Source organism: Podarcis pityusensis (genome assembly GCF_964106645.2).
Source record: "Podarcis pityusensis genome assembly, chromosome: 1".
In the NCBI taxonomy this organism is placed as follows: Eukaryota; Metazoa; Chordata; class Lepidosauria; order Squamata; family Lacertidae; genus Podarcis; species Podarcis pityusensis.
Window position 1 is genome coordinate 20,200,530 of NC_138028.1, and position 22,217 is coordinate 20,222,746.

General features: G+C 42.4%; 1 protein-coding gene across 3 annotated transcripts in view; it reads right to left on the bottom strand.

Annotated features, from left to right (window-relative positions):
* TUNAR (transmembrane neural differentiation associated intracellular calcium regulator) overlaps nt 1-22,008 on the bottom strand; it is a 72,412-nt gene extending 50,404 nt beyond the window's left edge. The window contains exons 1-2 of one of the 3 annotated variants that reach the window (XM_080993432.1): nt 21,521-22,002; nt 11,141-11,412 (exon numbers count right to left, since the gene is read on the bottom strand). In XM_080993432.1, the coding sequence (XP_080849558.1) occupies nt 11,141-11,176 (36 nt within the window). In that variant the 5' untranslated portion in view covers nt 11,177-11,412; nt 21,521-22,002. Of the gene's footprint in view, nt 1-11,140; nt 11,418-21,520 lie in introns of all 3 variants that reach the window. The other 2 variants (XM_080993431.1, XM_080993433.1) reach the window with 2 other exon arrangements.
* Between the last annotated feature and the right edge of the window lie 209 nt (nt 22,009-22,217).

Here is a 22,217-nt window from a genome sequence, read left to right on the forward strand (position 1 = left end):
TTTTAAATATTTACAAATAAGAATGTGATTTCTTAAGGCTAATATATGATAAAGAAGTGATTAGGGGAATGCGATAGATATGTTAAATGTCATAGGGATGTCAGAAAGAGAGACGGAAGGAAGTCAAAGCTCATTCTGAGCAAATAACATAAGTTGTGAATATGTGTATGAAATTAAGATGAAATAAGGAAAAATCAATAAAAATTATGATTTTTAAAAAATATCATGGATGCTTTAGTTGAGATTCCTGTACTGCAGGGGGTTGTTCGGGTTGCCATACATCTGGAATTTCCCAGACATTGTTGGAAAATGGCACTTGGGAGCATTGTCCAGGTTGAAAACGCAGAAGTCTGGAAAAAATCCAGACATACTGTATGGCAACCCATGTCAGAAGTCAATATTTTGGCGATTTCCTGAAAATAGCTCAAAACTAAAAAAAGAAGAAGCTCAACAACCTTTTGAAATATGGCAACCCTAAGACTCTCAGGATCCCTTCTAATTCTATGATTCTATATTGGCGCTCTGGTTTGAGGAGCTGGGCTTAAATCCAATACTGGATGCAAAGGGTACGCCACTTCCTTTTTAATTGCTCTATTTCCACTTTGAGTTTCAACAGAGTTCGTACTGGCAAAGTGTTCTCGGGGTTGTTCTCATAATTATGTAACAGGATGCCTGACAAATTATTATTATTATTTTATTTTTTTTAAATGCAATTGGCTTGTTTCCTTTTTTCAAAGAATGCACGCTCTATAGATTTTTCTCCATCTACGCCTGAAGTGAAGATCAATGCAAAGAAATAATTTAAATTCACCACCAGCTTTTGTGCTATAGCAGAATTATGTAACAGACTTGTAATTGGCCAGTTGCCTTGTTATGAGTTGGTGAGTAGAAATTGTTCTGCACTGACTGGAAGTGGCAGGACGCTAGCTTGTTGAAACTGAAGACAGACTGGGGTTGAATGTCCCCCATTAACAGCTGGTCCATCCCAGTTAGGGTGGGGCTAAGGCTGTTTCATCCCATTTCCGTGTGGATTTTTGGGGGAAATCCTTAAGACAGCTGCATGGAAATGCAAACTTTTTTGTTTTAAGTAGCGTATTTTTTGCTCTATAAGACTCACTTTTCCCCTCCTAAAAAGTAAGGGGAAATGTGTGTGCGTCTTATGGAGTGAATGCAGGCTGCGCAGCTATCCCAGAAGCCAGAACAGCAAGAGGGGTTGCTGCTTTCACTGCGCAGCGATCCCTCTTGCTATTCTGGCTTCTGGGATTCAGAATATTTTTTTTTTCTTGTTTTCCTCCTCCAAAAACTAGGTGCGTCTTATGGTCTGGTGCGTCTTATAGAGCGAAAAATATGGTAACTACAAGGCAGTCTGAGGGCTTCAGCACTGCGTCTGTTCTTCTGAAATGTATTTCTTCCTTTTAAACTTTTAAAAATAGACAATCTAGCTGCCCACAGAATGTTCTTGTCGCCAAGAACTTGATGGGACTTGATGACATTTCAGAAGTCTCAGGTGGAATCAGGAGCGTCAATATTGGGGGCCCCAGGCAAGCCCCACCCTGCATAATTGATCACAAGACATGGCGCGCACACACACCATTTAAATGACAATGCCCATCAACTTGGAGTTGGCACCCATGGGTTTAATTTTACAGGAGGGAGAGTTGAAGTCCAGCAGTATCTGTCAGGCCACAGGTTCCTACCCCTGGCCTTTACAATTGGTCCTGCCCTGTGATGGTTTAATTCACAAGCTCCAGAGTGACGATGGTTTGTTCCAGGCAGCAATAGACCCTGTGCCGCTTGGCATATGCTAAGGTTATCCTGGGAAGTCATTAAATGCACAGCAACATGGCATTTTATTCCTGGGAAGTGGCTCTTTGTGGAGAGAGTTATGCACCTTCCCAGTTCCCCCAGATTTTTGAAGAGGTACAGAACTCTGTTTAGATTTCCCTTGCAATTCAAAAAGCCCTGGGATTCCCAAATGCATGTTGCATAATGTCAGAGCCCTAGTAAGCCCCAGTGAGTTCAATTGGACCTATCCTAGATAAGTGTGCATAGGATTGCAACCTCCATCTCCAAAATCAGCGAGGAGATCAGGCCAAGGTTGGTGCAAAAGCAGTTAAATTTATGCTTGCATTCTTGCATACCCAGCTTATATTTTCAGGTGTTGTATCTGGCAAGAACAATGTATTCAATTAAACTGTCTTCTAATAATTTCATATCTAGTTAAACTGGCTGAAAAACAATGCTCTTCATCATTTAAATTGTCTGCTGCTATTTCACATGGAGCAGCATTCGCCAGTCACACAGGTAGAGACTTCATAGTGCAATTTATCTTCATGGACGTACTGCTATAGAATTACATCTCCTCCAAAAGCCTGGTGCCTTAATAAAAGCTGTCCCTCTGGTGGATAAAATGTTTTATTGATAGTACAAGAGTGATCAACTGAATTTCCTTCATTTTCTGATTTGTTTTGAAGAACCTTTCCCACCCACCTTCCCAAACATTTCCCCCCTTCTTTATATAAATTTTGAGGGATTACTTCCAATTGAAGAGTTACAGTGTCCTTATTAAAGGCACCAATTACCTGCTCATGTCATATCTTCCAAGTTTGGGCACAAATAACACTATTAATATTCTGCACCAATTTCACATAATAAATGGCCTTTCTTTGATATTTCTCAGCAGGATAGTTTTCCATTACCACATTGGATTTATTTATGGATATTCTCAAAAATCTGCATAAACACACAATGAATACCCAACTACAGAAGTTACAAACACACACACATGCTGGTCTAGATTTGTCTTTCGAGATTTTCAAAATCAAAAATCCCTGCTGCAATCCTGACTCCACTAACCTGGGACTAAGTCCCATGGAACTTACTTTTCAGTAAACCTGGTTAGGATTGCTTTAAGGCATTCCTACAGAAACCCCACTTCATTTGCATAATCACAGCAAATGTGCTTTTAAATTTTAATGTAATGTAATTTAATTTTCTTTTCTTTTTCATTTTTCATCATTTACAAGAAAATCTTCATGCTCTGTTCCATCTTGTTTCCAATGCCCTCCTTTCCATTCTTCTTTGCTTCTAACTGCATTCATTTATTTTGGGGAGTATATCGGTCACCTTTACATATTTAAAATGTGTGCTCAAGATGCTTCACAGATGTAATAAATAAATAAAGATAAAATTCTAAAGAGTATCAACAAATACATTTTTAGGCATACACTTAAAATTTTAAGTGTCTACCTAAAAAATTGTATACTTTTAACATGGTAATGATACACCAGCAGATAACAACGACTATGTTGGCAGACGGATGAGCCCAGATGTTTCGAGAAGGAAGAACAGTAGTACATCTGCATCTTGTTCACATCAGGGCAGGCCAACCTTTTCCCCTCCAGATGTTTACTGAACTACAACTCCCATGATCCCTGTCCTTGGCCATGCCAGTTGGGGCTGATGTGAGTTGGAAATGACAAATGGTTCCTCAACATCCCGGAAAAAGTGACAAGTGGGGTACTGCAAGGTTCTGTCCAGGGCCCTTTGTTGTTCAATGTCTTTTTAAAAGATTTGGACGAAGGAATTGAGAGGATGCTCATCAAATCTGCAGATGACACCAAACTTGGAGGGGTAGAAGACAAAATTGGGACCTACTGGAGAACTGGTTCTAAACTAACAACATGAATTTTAATAGGGACAAATGTAAGGTTCTGCACTTAGGCAGGAAGAACCAGATGCACAAATAGAAGATGGGTGACAGCTGGTTTGGCAGCAGTACATGTGAAAAGGATGTAGGGGTCTTAGTAGACCACAAGCTCAGCATGAGTCAACAGTGTGATGCAGCAGCAAAAAAGCTAATGCTATTCTAGGTTGCATCAACAGAAGTATAGTGTCCAGCTCAAGGGAAGTAATAGTACCACTCTGTTCTGCCTTGGTCAAACCACACTTGGAATACTGTGTCTAATTCTGGGCACCACAATTTAAGAAGGATGTTGACAAGATGGAACGTGTGCAGAGGAGGGCAACCAAGATGATCAAGGATCTGGAAAGTAAGCCTTATGAGGAGCAGTTGAAGGAGCTGGATATGTTTAGCCTGGATAAGAGAAGGGGTTGAGATAATCATAGCCATCTTCAACTATCTAAAGGGCTGTGTCACATGGAAGATGGAGCAAGCTTGGACTAGATAATCCTTGGGTCCCTTCCACCTCTACAATCTGAAGGCAGCCCTGTTTAGGGAAGTTTTTAATATTTAATGCTGTATTGTTTTTAACACTTGATTGGGAGCTGCCCAGAGTGGCTGCAGGAACCCAGCCAGATGGGCAGGGTATAAATAAATAAATTATTATTATTATTATTATTATTATTATTATTATTCTATGAAGGACACCTGGAGCACCTCAGGTAAGCAAATCCTGCTCCACACCTTTGAATCATGTGTTGCAGACTCAGTTAAACGCCAAAAAATTACATTTTCAAAGATGTGGCAGGGTGGGGGCTGGTGTCTCATGATGCCTGGGGAATCTAGATCTCCTTAATACAAGATAAAAGAATTGCACCCCAGTAATTCCATTCCACAAGTGTTTTCTCTGTCTCCTCTTCACCCAAAAAGCAACAAATAAATTAACATTCAGAGTGAAAATCACCAAGAACCACTTCTAAGGCTTCAGTTTTAAGCTCCTTGCATGTCACTACTGATCTGCAGAACAAACTGGAAAGTTGAGCCTGTGTAATGAATCCAGAATCAAAGTAAAATGCAGACCTGCTTCTAGAACCTAGCAGTAACATGCGGACCTTAATATATGTGTTGGTGTAAGGGAAACTCAAGTTATTTCAGGATTCCTGTTTCTCTATAGTACTCGAATTAGAATTGCACATTGGCCATTGTAGCGAGGGGTTCATAAGCTTTCCCCAAATCAAGAAAAGTTGGTCACTTACCCATCATTAAAAAAAAGGTGCATCTCTCAAAAAGAGTTCAAAGAAAGGGCTCGGATTTTCTTACTTATTTGCATTGGCTAAAGTTGCATAAAAATGCAATTACCATAGTGCAAATAGAAATACAAATCATCACACCACAGTATGGAGGACCAGCTGAGATGTGTGCTTGCTTAAGCCTCTTGTCTTGGGTAGTTCTCTGGCTGAAAGTTGACTCTCATGAATGTACAGTGGTACCTCGGGTTACATACGCTTCAGGTTACATACGCTTCAGGTTACAGCCTCCGCGAACTCAGAAATAGTGCTTCAGGTTAAGAACTTTGCTTCAGGTTGAGAACAGAAATCGTGCTCCGGCCACGCGGTGGCAGCGGGAGGCCCCATTAGCTAAAGTGGTGCTTCAGGTTAAGAACAGTTTCAGGTTAAGAACGGACCTCCGGAACGAATTAAGTACTTAACCCGAGGTATCACTGTACTATTAAAATAGGAGTCATCTGTGGCAGACCTGTTCTCCCAGGGAGTCTGGATCTTAATTTACTGTTCTCCCAACTTCAGGACTGACACGCAAGGAGAGATGTAGCACTTGGGGACAGTCACAATCTCCTAGCAAAGGGCAAATTTTTCTCCCTTTTGATGAAAACATCACATACCACCCCAAAATTGTTCTTCACTATGAACCTCACCCCTCAAAAGAAAAAACCCATCAACATTGCAGTACTGCTTACACTTGGATCCCTCATGCTGGTTCAGGGCTTTGGAGAGCGTAAATGACCCTTCTAACTTCAAACTTTTCCTTAGTTTTTGCTATATGAAAAATATACAAATTATTAAAATACAAGCTTCTGTTGAAATATATTTACTTGTGCCTCTGGACCTGTAATTAATTGTAAACTTTTGCAGTTGGAAAAGATTGCTAAATAATGCATTTACAGAGCTTAAAAAACTGAGATATCTGTTATTGACCTAGTTTGCTTGCTGTAATTACACAGTAAGGAAAGATTTACGTGAGCAAAAATAATGTTATTAAAGTGACTCTGTTTAGAAGGGGAAAAAAGGAATTATGCCCCAAGCTTAATGACTGCTGCCATGACAATGAAGGAACCCAACTTGACAAAACCTTTACTCACATGAATTGTTTTTAGTCACATGTTAGCTTCACCTCACTTTTCACTGGATTGAGTGCCGTAAGTCAGAATTTGCCTCAACGTTCAGTTCTAACCACAGGAAATGCTTAAAACTATCCTATCCAGAGTTTGCGCCACACAATGTTGGAATCGGTCCTTTAGTGTGGTGGTTCCTATCCTTTACAACATCCTCAGACACCTTTTCTATTGGGCTTTTGGCACCTGTTGAAAACATGCCTTTTCAGCAAGTCCTTCATGGGAAGCGATTCATAAATGAATGAAACAAACAAGAACTGTAATAATGATTTTCTCAAATGTGTTTCATTTATTATCTTTTCCTCCTATGTCCTTTGAAGGTCAGATGGATGGCTGTTGTTGAAAGAGCTTTTTCTGTGGTGGCCCCTAAACATTTGAACTCACACCCTAGGCATGTTCGCCTGACACCATCTTTATTCTTTCTAAAGAGCCAGGCAAAGTCTGCCCTGTTCTCTTGTGCTTTTCATGGAATTATCGGTACCTCTCTCTTCTCAAATCCTCTTCAGAGGGAATGGTATTTCGTGGTATTTAAGATCCTTCACTGAGGGCACTCGGATGTCACAGAAAACATAGTGAATGGTTTACTGTGTACGCACCATCATATGAATGGGGAAGGAATTCAATTTGCTTTTTAATGTGAACCTGCCTGATTCACATTTCCGGGGGGGGGGGGGAGTGAACCACAAAGCAGCTATCCTTTGAAATTTGCACTGCTCTGATGGTTCTCCAACCGAAAATTGTATACAAAATGGGGGGAAGCATATGTATCTATGAGTGAAGTTAATATACAAAAAAATGCATTGTGTAATTAGGCAAAAGTATTTGCAAAAATATGTATAGTAAGCAGGATTGCATAGAAGAATGTGTATAATTAGGGGGTTGCTTGTACTACAAGCAGCTATATTTTCCCCCCATCTCGGTTTAGGACTAAGGGCCAAGCACATTCACTATTTGATCACTCCAGGAACTGGTAGTGACTTGTGCATGCGAATGGACCGTCTCAGATGGAACTTCGGTATCACCTCTCCCAACCATGTTTTTTCAATGTTGCACCAACACCAGAGGTGTCTGTGCAACCCTAGATTCCTTGAGAACCACAGCATGCCCTCTTTCTTGGAAAACTGTGTACAGTTCTGGTCCTCTCACCAAATAGGGGAGAGCTGGAGAAAGTTCAGAAACGGGCGACCAACGTGACCAAAGGTTGAAGCAAATGCTTTATGAGGAAAGGTGAAAACATTTGGAGCTTCTTAATTTCAAAGAAAAGTGAGTAAGAGGGTATGATAGTGGTGTATAAAGTTGGGCATTGTGATGGGATGATGAGCTGCTTGTGCGTAAAATCGTATCCCCTCAGAGTTTGTTCAAGTCCACAAACCTCTGTCTGTGACGGAGCCCCTCAGACATGGCTCCTCTAGTCACTAGCAGATTCCGACAGTGGTTGCTTTCGGAATCGCTTCCAACATAAAAGCTCCTTAACGGAAACACGTCTTCTGGACTCTCTGCGTGACAGTTTCCGGCGAGGAGTGGGTGTCCCTACAGGAGGTCCTGAAACCTCCCCACTGTTTTCGCTGGAAGTGTCTCTGAGCCATCCCTCCAGCTCACTTTCCCTCAGCTCAGCTCCTCTCCCCCTACTGGTTCCCTCTTCAGCTGCTGAGTCTCTCTCAACCTGTGTGAGCCCTTTCACCTCCCTTCCTTCCGATGGCAGTTCCCTGACAGGCATGGTATAGAAAAAGTAGATAAGTAGTTTTCTCCCACCTACACTAGGACTTGGGGTCAATCCAATGAAGCTGAATATTGGAAGATTCAGGAAAAGACGAAAGGGGTTCTCTCTTCACACAGCGATTAATAATAATAATAATAATAATAATAATAATAATAATAATAAATAGTTAAACTATGGAATTCACTCCTCCCTGCTATAGTACAGTGGTACCTCGGGTTACATACGCTTCAGGTTACATACGCTTCAGGTTACAGACTCCACTAACCCAGAAATAGTGCTTCAGGTTGAGAACAGAAATCGTGCTCCGGCGGCGTGGCGGCAGCAGGAGGCCCCATTAGCTAAAGTGGTGCTTCAGGTTAAGAACAGTTTCAGGTTAAGAACGGACCTCCGGAACGAATTAAGTACTTAACCCGAGGTACCACTGTAATGGCCACTGATTTTAAAAGGGGTTCAACAAATTCATAACAGATAAGACTATCAGTGGCTACTAGCCAGGATGACTATGTTCACTCTGTACTGTTGGAGTCAATATTTCTCTGAATATCGGTTGCTGTGAATCAGTGTGGGGAGAGTGCTGTTGACCTCATGTTCCGCTTGCATAGGCGTCCAGTTGGTGACTGTGAGAACAGGATGCTGGAAAAGAAGATCCAGCAGAGATCTTCAGATATACTGCCTCCCCAGACTTTTGCTGCAGAACCTTCTGTGCTTAATCCTCGACTTAATCCCATACCTTCAAAGCACATGACTTCCCCGAAGGAATCTTGGGAATGTTTATTAAGAGTGCTGGGAACTGCAGCTTTTGCTTGTGTTCTAGGAAGCTGCCTTGTAGCAGGTCACCTTATTAGTGCATCTAAGACAGTGTCATTAGACTTCTGGCAGTGGCTCTCCAAGGTCTATGGGAGAGGCAGAGATCTTTCTCATTATCCACCACCCATTTCTGTAAACTGGAGATGATGAGAACTGAATTGGGGACCTTCTGCATCCACAACAAGTATAAATGGCACCTCCCCCAAGTCTAGTTGCTGTACTTTCCCATATAACCGCCTTTTAATTCATTTGTACTTCTCCTAGGGCCCTTGTATTTATGGCTTAGGGCCCTTGTATTTACGGGACCGCCTCTCCTGGTATGCCCTGCAGAGGACCTTAAGGTCCATGAATAACCATAGTTTAGAGGTCCCGGGTCCTAAGGAAGTCAGATTATCCTCCACCAGGGCCAGGGCTTTCTCAGTGATGACTCCGACCTGGTGGAATGCTCTGTCCTATGAGACCAGGGCCCTGCTGGATTTAACCTCCTTCCGCAGGGCCTGTAAGACAGAGCTATTCCTCCTGGCTTTCAATATTCTCCCCTGGCCTCCTTGCTGGCCCAAATAGGACTAATTTAGCCAGCTAGCCCTGGTGATCATCTAATGTTTATTGGATGGATTTCCCCCTAAATTGATTTTAGAACTTTATTGTTATTCACGCTTTTATACTGTATTTTATGCTGTTTTTTGTTGTATCACAATTAAGTGTTTAAAATTTGTTGTTAGCCGTCCTGGGCCCGGTTTTCTGAGCCGGGAAGGGCGGGGTATAAATTTAAAAAATATTTATTTATTATTTATTTACACCATTCTGCTCTGTCCCTTATTTCTCCTGCTCTGATAACTTCTGACCCTCTGCCCCAGTCTGTAACCACACCATGTCATCATCTGGGTCACTATTTGACTTGTACATTTGAACACTTCCAGATTCTGCAAGGCACAACCAGTCAGGGATGTAGCATGGGGGGGGGGGACAGAGGATGTAGCCCCTGTCACACAATTTTGTAAACCAGGCACACCCATTCAGGGATCCCTGTTCCACCCTGCCTGCCGCTCGGGGCCTCTGGCCTTGTCTTGCCACCATGTCCCCGGCCCCCTTGCTGAATGGCCGCCCTGTGTGGGCAGGCAGGCAAGTGGTGCAGAGCAGCCCCACGAACCCTCCATGGTGTCAGTGCTGAGTGCTGGGCTGGCACAGCCGATTTTGTTCACCCTCCTCACCCTGCCCCCTGTCCTGCCCAGTACATGCGCATGCATGCGCACATGCCCCGGGTGCCAGCAGAGGATGCAACACAACTGGAACCATTCTCTTACAAAACACCTCTATGCTGTCTTTATTACTCATGCACTGACTGTCCAAACAAAGGAGTTTCGCTTCATGTCTTTCTCCCCCATGCTCACACTGTGATTCCTCAGGACAATACATACATAATGTCTTATCAATATTTCAGGTATTCCAACTTTTGTCTGACTTGTCCAGCCAATCAAAAATATATTGATGTCCAGAAATTATAAGAACAAAATGCTACTACAACAGGCATCCATCGGTGTGAATGATATATTTTTACGTCAAGGGAACCTTCAGCTCGATCAAAAAGAAACCTACTTGGTTTCAATGAGTCTGAGTTTGTCGTAAGTTTGCTTAAGGTTCCGCTCCTAAAGAGGAAAATCCCACTGTTTCTACAATCTGGTGACCCGCTGCCTCCTATACACACCCCATCAGTCCTCAGAGTTGTCATTTGAATGGGCTACTGTGCATAGTTGCTAATGTTAGATTGCTTTTGTAGCTTAGGGATGTTTTGTTGTTTCAGTGTATTGTCACTTGCTGTACACTCGCTACCTCCAAGCATATGATCATGTAGGGAGAAACATCGCATTTACTAAAAGTTCACAAACGCACGTTGCAGTGATTTCCTCCACAGGAGTGACAGCACAAAGTACTGCCGCAATCGTGGAAATTGCTGCAACGGGGGACTAGTGTACCGATGGCTCACGCAATACTTTTTCCATGCAATTACAGCTGCACATGTAGCCTGCAAGTAATTGTGCTGAGAAAATGGCTGTGGAAATGGTTTCATTGTCATAAAGTTGAGTGGTGACCACCCACAAACTTTCTTTACCTGTCTAGTATCTGTAGAATCCAAGTCTAACACAGCAGAAAAGCCAGAGAAGTCGTCTTCTTCTTTATTACCAGTTTGTCTTATGCAGGGATCAGAGATAGTAGAAGGCCACTTTTCAACAGCCAAATTACCTTGGTCATACATTGTAACAAGGTTATTATAGACTACAATCCCATGCATAGGTACTCATGTATACGTCCCGCTGAATCAGTGGAACTCAGCCACACACAAGTGACAGCAGGACCAAATCCATAATCTTAAATTGCTCCTCAAAATACAATACAAAGCACAACCTGGCCAATGTTTTCATTTAAAAACAAACAAACCATAATAATAAGCAAACGACGAGCACAGCTTTACATGCTTTCAAACTGAAACCAGCATTTGCTACGAGAAGAGAAATGGCCTTACCATGCAATGCATCAGGAGGAGAAAATCACCGAGCATGCTGCAGAGATTAAGCTCAGCATGGCATCCAGATTCCCTTTGGAATGCGTGAAGATTGTCCAACCCATCCTTCCCAGCCAAGCGGACAAGTTTTCTCTAGGCTTGAATTTTTCACCAGGAGTCAGAGCTTTCAAGTGCATTGTACTTTCTTCATTGAGAGGTATGTTTCCTCCAGTTACGTTTCAGCTCTGCAATGCCATTTCCAATCAGCCTGGAGAGGTTCTTCATTCCGAGATCTGTGCTGTCATCAGAGATTCCAAAGGAAAGGGAGGAGGACAGAGAGAGAGAGAGAGAGAGAGAGAGAGAGAAGTATTTTAGTGAAGCTCTGGAGTAGCTAACCAAAAAGGAGGAGGGTGCATTTTGCTCCACTGCAACAAAATTTTGCCCATCCCCCCTACAAAGAGGCAATTATTTTCTAATGAACCAACTTTCGCAATTCCCACATAGTGCATATTTTGTGATTGCAGCTCAGTTTTCCACAGCCGACAAATGACTCCCTCTGCTTTAAAAGAAGATTAAAACAAGAAACTCCCCGTTTCTCCTTTCCTAACCTGTGTTAGGTCAAACATTAGAAATTCTGCCTTCTCTTTAGAAAGCGGTTGGGATAAGAGAGGCGACAAATTCGCCGGAAAGGGGAAATCCTCCAGCCAAGAGAAAAGGCCGCAGGCTGATTCACTCTGGGGCTGCTTACTCTGAATTCAAAAGAGAGATGAACCAAAGGACTGTGATCCTTAAGAGAGGGAGTGGTGGAGAAGTGGGAGGGAATAACCAAAGTGATTGAGATTCTGGAGTCAGATACTTGTTTATTTCCTTGACATCTGGTGGGAGGGTGTTCCACAGGGTGGGTGCCACTACCGAGAAGGCCCTTTGCCTGGTTCCCTGTAACCTCACTTCTCATAGAAAGAGAACTGCCAGAAGGCCCTTGGAGCTGGACCTCAGTGTCCAGGCTGAACGATGGGGGGTGAAGACGCATACATCTCAGGCATATGTCTTCTTATCATTGCTTGTTCCTTTCACTTGAAGATGCTGGCAATTTAATATGGGGCCCTGGCCTCACTGCAACAGATCACAGCACTAGTGCCTTGCCTCTGCCTGCTGTTGCTGCCCACCAACTCAGAAGAGTATTCAATAATAGAGTTTTGCCCAGATCTCCTTCAAACCTACTGGAAAGCTCAGACACAAATTAAGCCTTTGTAGTTATGCTTAAAGCAGTACTGCCTGGTTGGCGCTGACAAGTGACAGGTTCATCTCACTGGCAGTTTCTCCATTTGTGGAATGCCCTCCCTATTATTTTATTTGTTTGTTTGTTAAATTCATGGAGAAAAGGCTATCAGTCACTTGATACTATGTCTCTTGATATCAGTTGCTGCGAATCACAAGTAGGGAAAGTACATTCACATGCTGCTTGCAAGTTTATGTTCACGTATCTAAAAATATGCATTCATTAAGTTGCAAATGAAGTAAATGTGAATGTGAGGCTCCTGCTCAGGTGAAACAGTTGAATAATTTGGAAGGCAGTTAAAAGAATTCTGACTAAAATTTAGCCAAATTACATGATTTGGCTCATCTGCCACCACTGCATTGCAGCCAATGGAAGTTTACTTTCCAAATTCAGAAAGCCGCATTCACAGCCCAACCCCTGTAAGTATTTCAAGAGGAGTTTGCAGTATTTCTCTTAGACATTAGCCGGGTTCCATGGAACTGCCTTAAATCATACCATTGGTTTTGTACTGTTAACTTTGATGGACAGTGACTCTCCAGAAGCTCAGGCAGAGAGACTCTTCAGTGCCCAGTAGCTAGGGATGGATGCCATCAGTCCATTTCTGGAGCTAGTCACTGTCACATGCATTCATTCATAAGTGGCTTCACTGCTATTTCCACATTAAAATGCAAAAAAATAACAATAATACAGAAAAAAAACTGCTGGAAAAAATCACATTTAAACATGTACTTTCTCACAAAATAACAATTTCTAAACATAGTTTATTTCTAATATTTTCATATTTCATATTCTAATATTTTTTCTCGAGAGTCCAATGGACTGCAAGAAGATCAAACCTATCAATTCTTAAGGAAATCAGCCCTGAGTGCTCACTGGAAGGACAGATCCTGAAGCTGAGGCTCCAATACTTTGGCCACCTCATGAGAATGAGAAAAGACCCTGATGTTGGGAAAGGTGGAGGGCACAAGGAGAAGGGGACGACAGAGGACGAGATGGTTGGACAGTGCTCTGGAAGCTACCAGCATGAATTTGACCAAACTGCGGGAGGCAGTGGAAGACAGGAGTTCCTGGTGTGCTCTGGTCCATGGGGTCATGAAGAGTCGGACACGACTAAACGACTAAACAACAACAACAACATTTTCATCCAACTCTACAATTCTATGATTATCTGAAACAGGGGTGGGTCACAGGATCTGGGTGGTAGGCCAGATTCTTATCTCCACATTCAAACCCCGCAGGCTAAGTTTGACACCTGATGTCACAATGAGACCACATGACCCATTTTTGCCTTTGCAGGGTGGGGAGGAAGTGTGCAGTTCTTTCCACACTCCAACAATAAGCTGATTGTCAGCGCTGGGAAAACTGTGCACACTTTTCCCAAGTGCCGACAGACAGCTGAATGTCGCTGCCAGAGAAGTGTTGTGCAAGGGGCTTTGCAGGCAGTGCTGATCAGTAAAGCCTTTTTCACCCAAGACCTGCTTTTACTTGCCCAACAGCTTGCACCATATATGAATCTCCCAGTACTGGTTTTTCCCATTGTCTTCATTTTTCCAATCTTAAATTTAGTTCTCCACATTTCTGTGGCATTTGCAAGAAGAAGAAGAAAATCTTCATGAAGATTCATCAGCATTTAAGTGCAAAATTATCCTAATAAACACATTATTGTAGGTACTTTTAACTAAAAATTAACTAACACATTTTTGCAAGAAATTTCCCATGATATAATGCATTTTTGTATATTGTTTTCACTAACGTATGTGTTCTTCTGCACACACACAGACACCCCAATATATACATTTGGTACATATTGTTTGACTGGAGCACTGCATTGCAAAATTCAGAGAAGTGTGAGTTCCAAAGGATAGCGACGTTTCACTTTGCGTGTTGTTTCAAGAAGTGTTAATTGGGAATTTCCCCATTAAAACACAAACAAAAACTAATTTCGCCTCCATCTCTACTCCCCAATCAGTCACCTCAAAATAAGGTTAAGTGCAACAAAACTCTGTACCACACCCATGAGAACATCACCAAAATTTCACATACACACACATATGCAGAAACAATAATATTCATATGAAATTTATTTTTTCATTAATTGGTAGAGAATGAATAAGAAAAAGCTGTAGTCAAGAGTGCTGAGAGTTGTTAGGAGACCCCTGTTTCCTGCCCAGAGCTACAATTCTCAGAGTGGTTGTCGATTCCTCTTCCTCACAGAGAACTCTAGGAACTGTACCTTTCTGAAGGGACTGGTGGTCTGCATAGCAGTGAAAATCAGCTGATTATTTGGTCTTATGAAGTGCCATGCATGGGTCAACTCAGCTCAAAAACAGAGAGTCAGAAAAGATCTAGAACCAAAGTGACCAAGGGGTTGGAGTGACTCTCCTATGAAGAAAAATTGCAGTGTTTGGGACTTAAGAGGTAACATGATAGAAGTTTATAAAATTATGCATGGCATGAAAGAAAGTGGACAGAGAAAAACTTTTCTCCCTCCCTCACAACACCAGAATTCACAGACACCCAGTGAACCTGAAAATTGGAAGAGTCAGGACAGATAAGTTATTTCTTTGCACACAGGAAGCAATGGTGGCCACCAACTTAGATGGCTTTCAAGGAGGATGAGATTAATTCATGGAGGAGAGGGCTATTGATGGCTCCTTGTCATGATGACTATTCTCTGCCTCCATGTTGGAGGAAGCAATGCTTCTAGATACCAGTTGCTGGAAACCACAGGAAAGGAGATCGTTCTTGTGCTCAAATCCTGCTTGTAGGTTTCCCACAGACATCTGATTGGCCCTAGAACAGGATGCTGGACTTGAGGGCTTGATCCAACAGGCTCTTCTTATGGTCTGACGTCTTTACAAGCATCAATGATCAACTGATTACAAGATAACTACATGAAGACATAGCTTTTCTTGGAAAGCCCTTCTCAGGAGAAACGACAGCTGCCAGTCAGCAGCTCTCAAGAAGAACAAAGAAGAATTTGCCTCAATTCCTGGAATTTCAGGGCCCCCCCCCCCTTGGAGAACCATCAGAACGTCCGCACCATTTCACAACTCTGTGAATGGGTCAGCAAAATGTGTGTGAGGGGTTGAGTTCATGCTCAGCATTAGTCCTGGACAGGCCTGTGCAGAGGTGGGGCAGCAGAGTACACTTGCTCCAGGCCTCAGAAGGGTGCTGCTGGACTTACACAATCATGACAAGAATGCCCCGTGCCTCCTAGCCAACCAGGGACTCTCACCCTGGTCTCAGATAAGCTCTGCATGGGCCGGGCCTGGGCCTGGACCTGGAAAGTGTGAAAAGAACACACACGACTATGTTTTACAGTCATAGAGTCAGAGAATTGTAGAGTTGGAAGGGACTGTGTGGATCATTTAGTTCAACGCTCTGCAATGCAGGAATATGCAGCTGTCGTACATGGAGGCTGGCAATGCTATTTTTCTAGAAAAAGAGGTGCCAGAACTCACCATGAATACCTCCCTTGTTGTTTTATAATGACAATGGCGCGCACCTGAGAGGTGCCAGAACTGAGTTCTGGTGAGTTCCAGCTGGAAAAAAGCTCTGGGAGCAAGGGGTGTAGGTTGGAAGTGATAGACAAGCTAGCTCTCATGAAAACTTGACTACCCTTGTTCAACTTCTCATTCAAATTCTCATGCCAGAAGGTGACACGGCACACAGTTTAGAAGCCACTGTCCTAACTAAATTGCACTTCAGTTTAGAAGCCACGTTTTTGGAATGCTCTATTTATGGTGCTGGAGGAGACTCTTGAGAGTCCCATGGACTGCAAGAAGATCAAACCTATCAATTCTTAAGGAAATCAGCCCTGAGTGCTCACTGGAAGGACAGATCCTGAAGCTGCGACTCCAATACTTTGGCCACCTCACGAGAAGAGAAGACTCCCTGGAAAAGACTCTGATGTTGGGAAAGATGGAGGGCACAAGGGGAAGGGGACGACAGAGGACGAGATGGTTGGATAGTGTTCTTGAAGCTACCAGCATGAGTTTGACCAAACTGCAGGAGGCAGTGGAAGACAGAAGTGTCTGGCGTGCTCTGGTCCATAGGGCCACGAAGAGTCGGACACGACTAAATGACTAAACAACAACAAAGTATAACTCAGTCTTGGCTTTGAAGAAAAATGGATTCAGGAAGTTAGCGAGATTAGACTCCATCTGTCAATATCAGTGTACACCTGAAAACGTGAAGGGAAAAGAAGTACACCCTCAGCATTTAGAGATAGTGGCTGAAACTGCCATACAGTCTTCAAGCCTCCAGTGCTCAACTAATGTATAGAATAACTCTAAAACCAGAAAAAAGCAGTTCAGTGCAAAATATTTTACTGCAACTGAGTCAACATGGAAAAGAAATGGGGGGGGGGAGCAGAACACTTATCATCTGAGTTAAGCAGCTATGTTTAAATTACACTTACTGTTCAATACCTAATTATTTCATGAAGCCACAGATCAAGCCGGGCAAGGAAGTATCACATACCTCTGCACATACCAACCACAGCCAGAGTTTGCTGACCTAAGTTACACTCCTAATAGTCAATTTCTGCAGTGTTTCAGTGCACTATTCATACTGCTTCCCTTGGCCGAACCTACTTCTGCTCCAGCAATGCTCCCTCAGGGGTGATCTGGAACAGCGAATGGCCATTAAAGGCTGCATGTGGATAGCAGAGGCATAATTTGATTGCAGAAATTCTGCATCCTATTTGCACGCAGAGAAATTGTGCTGGGGATAGGGGCTTTCTGCCAAACTTCTCCAGAGAGAGGAGGAATTCTCCAACAGCTTCTCAGGGATGGGGTTCATCATCAGCATAGTAGCAGTTACAAAGCTTTTTCCTTTTCCCCTCAGTTGGTGGGTTTCCTAAGGTTGGTGCAGAAGCAGCGACTGTGCTGGCAGCCTGGCCATCATTTAAAATCCTCCACAGTGTCTTGGATCTCTCCCTGTTCTAAGGCAACTGTCACCAATAGGGGGGAAAGAAGTGAATTCTGGGGGGGAGGGGGAATCTGCAAAGCAGCCTCCTTTTTTCCAGGTGTGGTGAGAGAAAAGAGGAAATCTCAGACTTTTTCCTCAGAAAAACACCTTCTGGGAAATTTAAGATAAACTATCATGGATTAGGTGCCAGACCTGGGAATGGCTTCCCAGAATTTTGTGAGCTGATGAGGGTGAAATTAGATTATGGTGCAAATAAATAAATAAATAAATAAATAAATAAATAAAGTGCATGAGGATCTCCTTTTTTAAAAAAATAAGTTCAAAGCAGCTGCTAGGAACCTGAATAAGAACAGGTCCAATATGCTGGGGGAAAAACAGTCAATACTTCTCCCTGTGCTGTTTTCCTGATCTAAATCACCCCTTTCATGAGGGAGAGAATAAAAGGAACAGTATGGTATCTCTCTGTTTGTTGTAATAGGGATACTGACAGCTTTTAAGGGCATTCTTTAGTTTGGAGAAATGATGCAAGTGACTCCCCCTATTCTCTAGCATGATATCCCCACATATCCCCATTTCCCTCACTTATAAAGCTGTTTTTAACTTCTTTTATTCGTATTATTTTTAAAAAGAGTGGGTGATCATCATATATTTCCAGTCTCATCTAGTAGTACCCACAGAACATTTCTTCACGGGGTCAGATGTGCTTGAGTAAAGTCTGCCTTGAGTCCCTCAACTTGCCTGCATGGGAAATAAGCATAAATGCAGGGCCTTAGTCCCCTGTAGATGGCAAAACAAAGGGGTCCCCCCTTTGATTACACAACTACCTTGGCAGGGAATAAAGTTAGCCATTCCTTTCACAAGCATTCCAAGAGGTTCACTGGTGTGAGCATGCTTTTTGATGTAGCCTACTCTATTGTGGCTCCCCTCTCTCCATCATGCACCTACTTACGAGATCCCAAGGGAAGCAGATGCATTGCGCCATCAGCAACATGGGGCTGCATCAGCAGTGTGAGCCCCACGCAACCCAATGCGATCCATCAGCAAAGTGAACCTTGCAGAGGACACTGGGGCAGAGCCCTCAGACCATGTGCTGGTGCAAGTGGCTTCTGAGCTAAGAGGTGTGCCTCAGCCTTCCCTGCTATGTTGCAAAGGTTCCTGCGGTGCATATTTCATCTCTCATGCTTCAGGCAAACACCACCACCCACCACCACCCCTGAAGCAATGCAGAAACTAAGAGGGTGCCTAAGCAGCCTTTGCAACATTGCTGAAGTTGCCTCTCTGATTTTCTGCAGCGGTCTCTCACAGGCAACAAAACGTCTCACCCCATCAGTCAAATGCAAAAATGTAATAAATGTCGTAATCCTCAACCACTGTCTCTCTTCCCTTTCTTATGTACCCTTGTTTTGAGTACGGGGCTCCCATGTGATTTCTCCTCTCCTAATAGCGCCACATATTGAGAGTTGTACATAGGGGGGCTGTGTGTAGGAAAGGGTCTGAATCAGGCCAATAGCATTGGCCCAAATGATATTATTCTCATTCCCATTGCTTCTTTTCTAAGTAGATTTTGTTTTTAATCTTATGAAGGAGACATGTCAGTCTGCAGAAGTAATAAGGATGAATTTGCAGAATTTCCATTCCGAACATCATATAAGAATCAGATTATCTCTGAATATGATTCAGTGATGTATTTGCACATCCTCTGTTTGTTGTCGAAGCTCATTGGGGAAATGATCATCTTCCTGTACAACCATGTAATAAGACAGGACATGCAATGTGCGAATTCACTGAATCTCAAGAGTGATCATCTGCCTGAAATCCTTTTCACCCTAAGCAGATTTGTACTTCGAAAAAGAGAGAAAACTCTCCAGTAAGTTACCCAAATTAACAGTTGTAACTGCTGCATAAATACACACACATTATTATTGTTCTTTAACTTAGTGCAAATGCCCAAAAGGCAGAGAGAGAGAGAGAGAGAGAGAGAGAGAGAGAGAGAGAGAGAGAGAATTGCATCAGGTTACTGGAGGAGAAAAGAGCTATCCTCTCAATTAGTCTTATTAAAGTTTAGTTAAGCTCCCCATTATTGGCTTAAAATCATGAACAGGAAAATAACTTCTCAAGTTTCTATGCACTGAAAATTGTAGAAAATTGGGGATATCTTCTTTCATTGGATTAGCTTCTGGGAAAGTATATATGTATGTATGTACACACACACACACACACACACACATTCAAATAATGCAACTGAAATAATCAAAACATGTTGCAAGGCTGAGACTTTAATATTAATGCTCTGGCTGTCAGTTTTGTGCTCTGCTCCGTTTCACTGTGCTGAATAGTATTATTCAGGCTTCCAAAGTTTATTGAAATGATTTGGTTGAGTACTAGATGTAAAGGGATGGGAAATGGAATTTAGGAAATCGCTTTTTAAAAATGCTTTTAAGGAATCTGTGCTCATGAAGAGCATGAAAGGACTTAATCTTTCTGAAGCACTGTTCTGTGCAACTGTTTTCATCTTCAACAAACTTTCTTGACTGAATCTTTTTTCTTTCTTTTTGAAATGTCTTAATTTGATGCAAGACATTTGGAAATTAGCAGAATGGTGATACTAAGGTTGCAGTTCCAAGCATACTCAGCATGATGCTGAGCACAATGGGACTTAGCATGCCTAGGATACTTTTTTGAAAGTAAGTAGCAGCAATACTGCTAGGATTTACTTCTAGGTAAATGTGACTAGAATCAAACATTTGAGGTCACGGTCAGGAAACTTCCATGGGACTAAACATGCTCCACCAACTGATTTGTGGAATAGTTTACTCAGAATCCCATGTCTATTAGGAAATAAACATGCCAAAGCAATCACGTTCCTACAGTACATCCAGATTGCTGCTTTCATAATTGAGAAGTATGATATGACATGATGCGACTCTTGTTTGCTTGCCTACATCCCTATATTCCACAGTTAATCAGCTACTAAGTTCATATTAAATTTGTCCTATTTTAACATCTCACTTCCTTTCCTCTGCTGATCATGAGGTGGCTTTTTAACGTGAGCCCTCCGTGAGATGGGGTGCTAAATGGCTTATGTGGTGCAGAAACGATAACAGCTCTGCCTGCTGTTAATTAAGCATACAGCTATTCATATATTTTAGTTATAATTTTTCTCTGTCAGCATGCTTGTGTGCAGATCGCATAACTAAAATGCAAACCAGTATTCGAATTAATTACTTTCCACAATCAACTATACTTTCTCCCTTGTGGTATCGCTATAAAATTAATAATTTTGCTCAACACTGCCTCTGGGTTATTTTCCTGAAAGGCCACCCTAAAGATTCATCTTACACCTTTAAGATTCATATTGAAAACCATGAAAATGCAACTAAAAAACTGAGGTGTTTTAATTTGAGTGGCATTGATTGATATATATATATATATATATATATATATATATATATATATATGCGCACTAAAGTAATTTTCAATTTTTCTTAGCAAAAGAACCAATGATCACCTGTCATTGCAAATAGCATTCTCTATTAAGGCATTATTAGCACATCCCTCACTCATGCAGTAGTTCTGTAACTGAGCCAAGTTGAATAGCCCGGATTAACCATAAACCCATTAAAAATCTTCATGTTGATCCAGAGACTACATTCAGCTTATCAGCATTTAAAATGCCACCGAATAGAAACCTAGCTAATGGGGGGGGGGGGGAATCCTGGTGAAACAAGAACTTGATGGTTGCAAAAAGCAAAGATTGATAAAACGAACTGGAAGGATGTGCTTGAGCAATCACACAGCCTGTTCCCATGCATGTTTATTTGGAAGTAAGTCCCACTGACTTCCCTGGGGCTTACCCCCACATCACTGTGCAATAAGGATCCAGTCAAAATTTGCCAGGATACTTGCAAATACAGGACCTCCTGTTAAGATAAGGTCCACCTTTGTAACACGTTTGCTGGGCAGCTGTGCCCAAGTTCTCAGAATGGAAACAGCTAAAATGTATTAATGAAAAACGTACAACTCGGGCATGAATAATCTGTCTTTCAAGTATTGCCAAGATAGCACTGTGCAGCTAAAAACTAGCGTCACACAGTTTCCTCCGAAACAACAACTGCCCCCCACTCAAACCCCCATTCAGTTTGTTTGGTTTTTAAAAGAAGAAGAAGAAGAAGGTTCTTAAGACTCACATATTCCACTTGGAAGAGATGTTAAAAGTTTAAGCCATCATCTTTTGCAGTGCTGCTCATCCTGTCCACAGAATCAGCCCTTCACATTTATCTTACATGGAAAGGAAATAATGACATTCTCTCCAGCTCTTATCCTCCTTGGTAAGTGACAGCTCTTTACGGACGCCGGCAGCCTTGCTGAAGTATTATTGTAATCCATCCGAGCTTCCCAAGATTGCTCAGGAGATTGAGTCTGAAATATACATCATCTTTAGTTTCGCAAGCTGCTCAGTGCTTTCCCCCTGCCGTGTGCCTTCCCCTCCTGGATGCCTGGATATCTCAAACTGGATGTAGCACAGGCTTGGCTATTTATACAGTGTTCTGCACTGCCTGCTTGGAACACAGAAGGAGGAGAGCAAATGAAACTGAACTCTTCAGAGATGAAAAATGCTCTCACATGCCCGGGCATTTCCCATATCAAATGGTATTCATTTTTTTCGAAGTGGAAGGCAGCCCCTGGGTTCAAATAAACCCAAGCAAGCACACAGATATATATATACAAACACACACAAATGGTTTGGTTGGTTGGAGAAGCAATACGGAATGATACAGAGAAACAAGCAGCAGCTTAGTGAGCATCAGGAAGGGATGGGCATCTTGTGATTGCTTTGAATTTAATGCTCCTCAAGGGGAGTTTGTTTGTTTGTTGTTGTTTTAA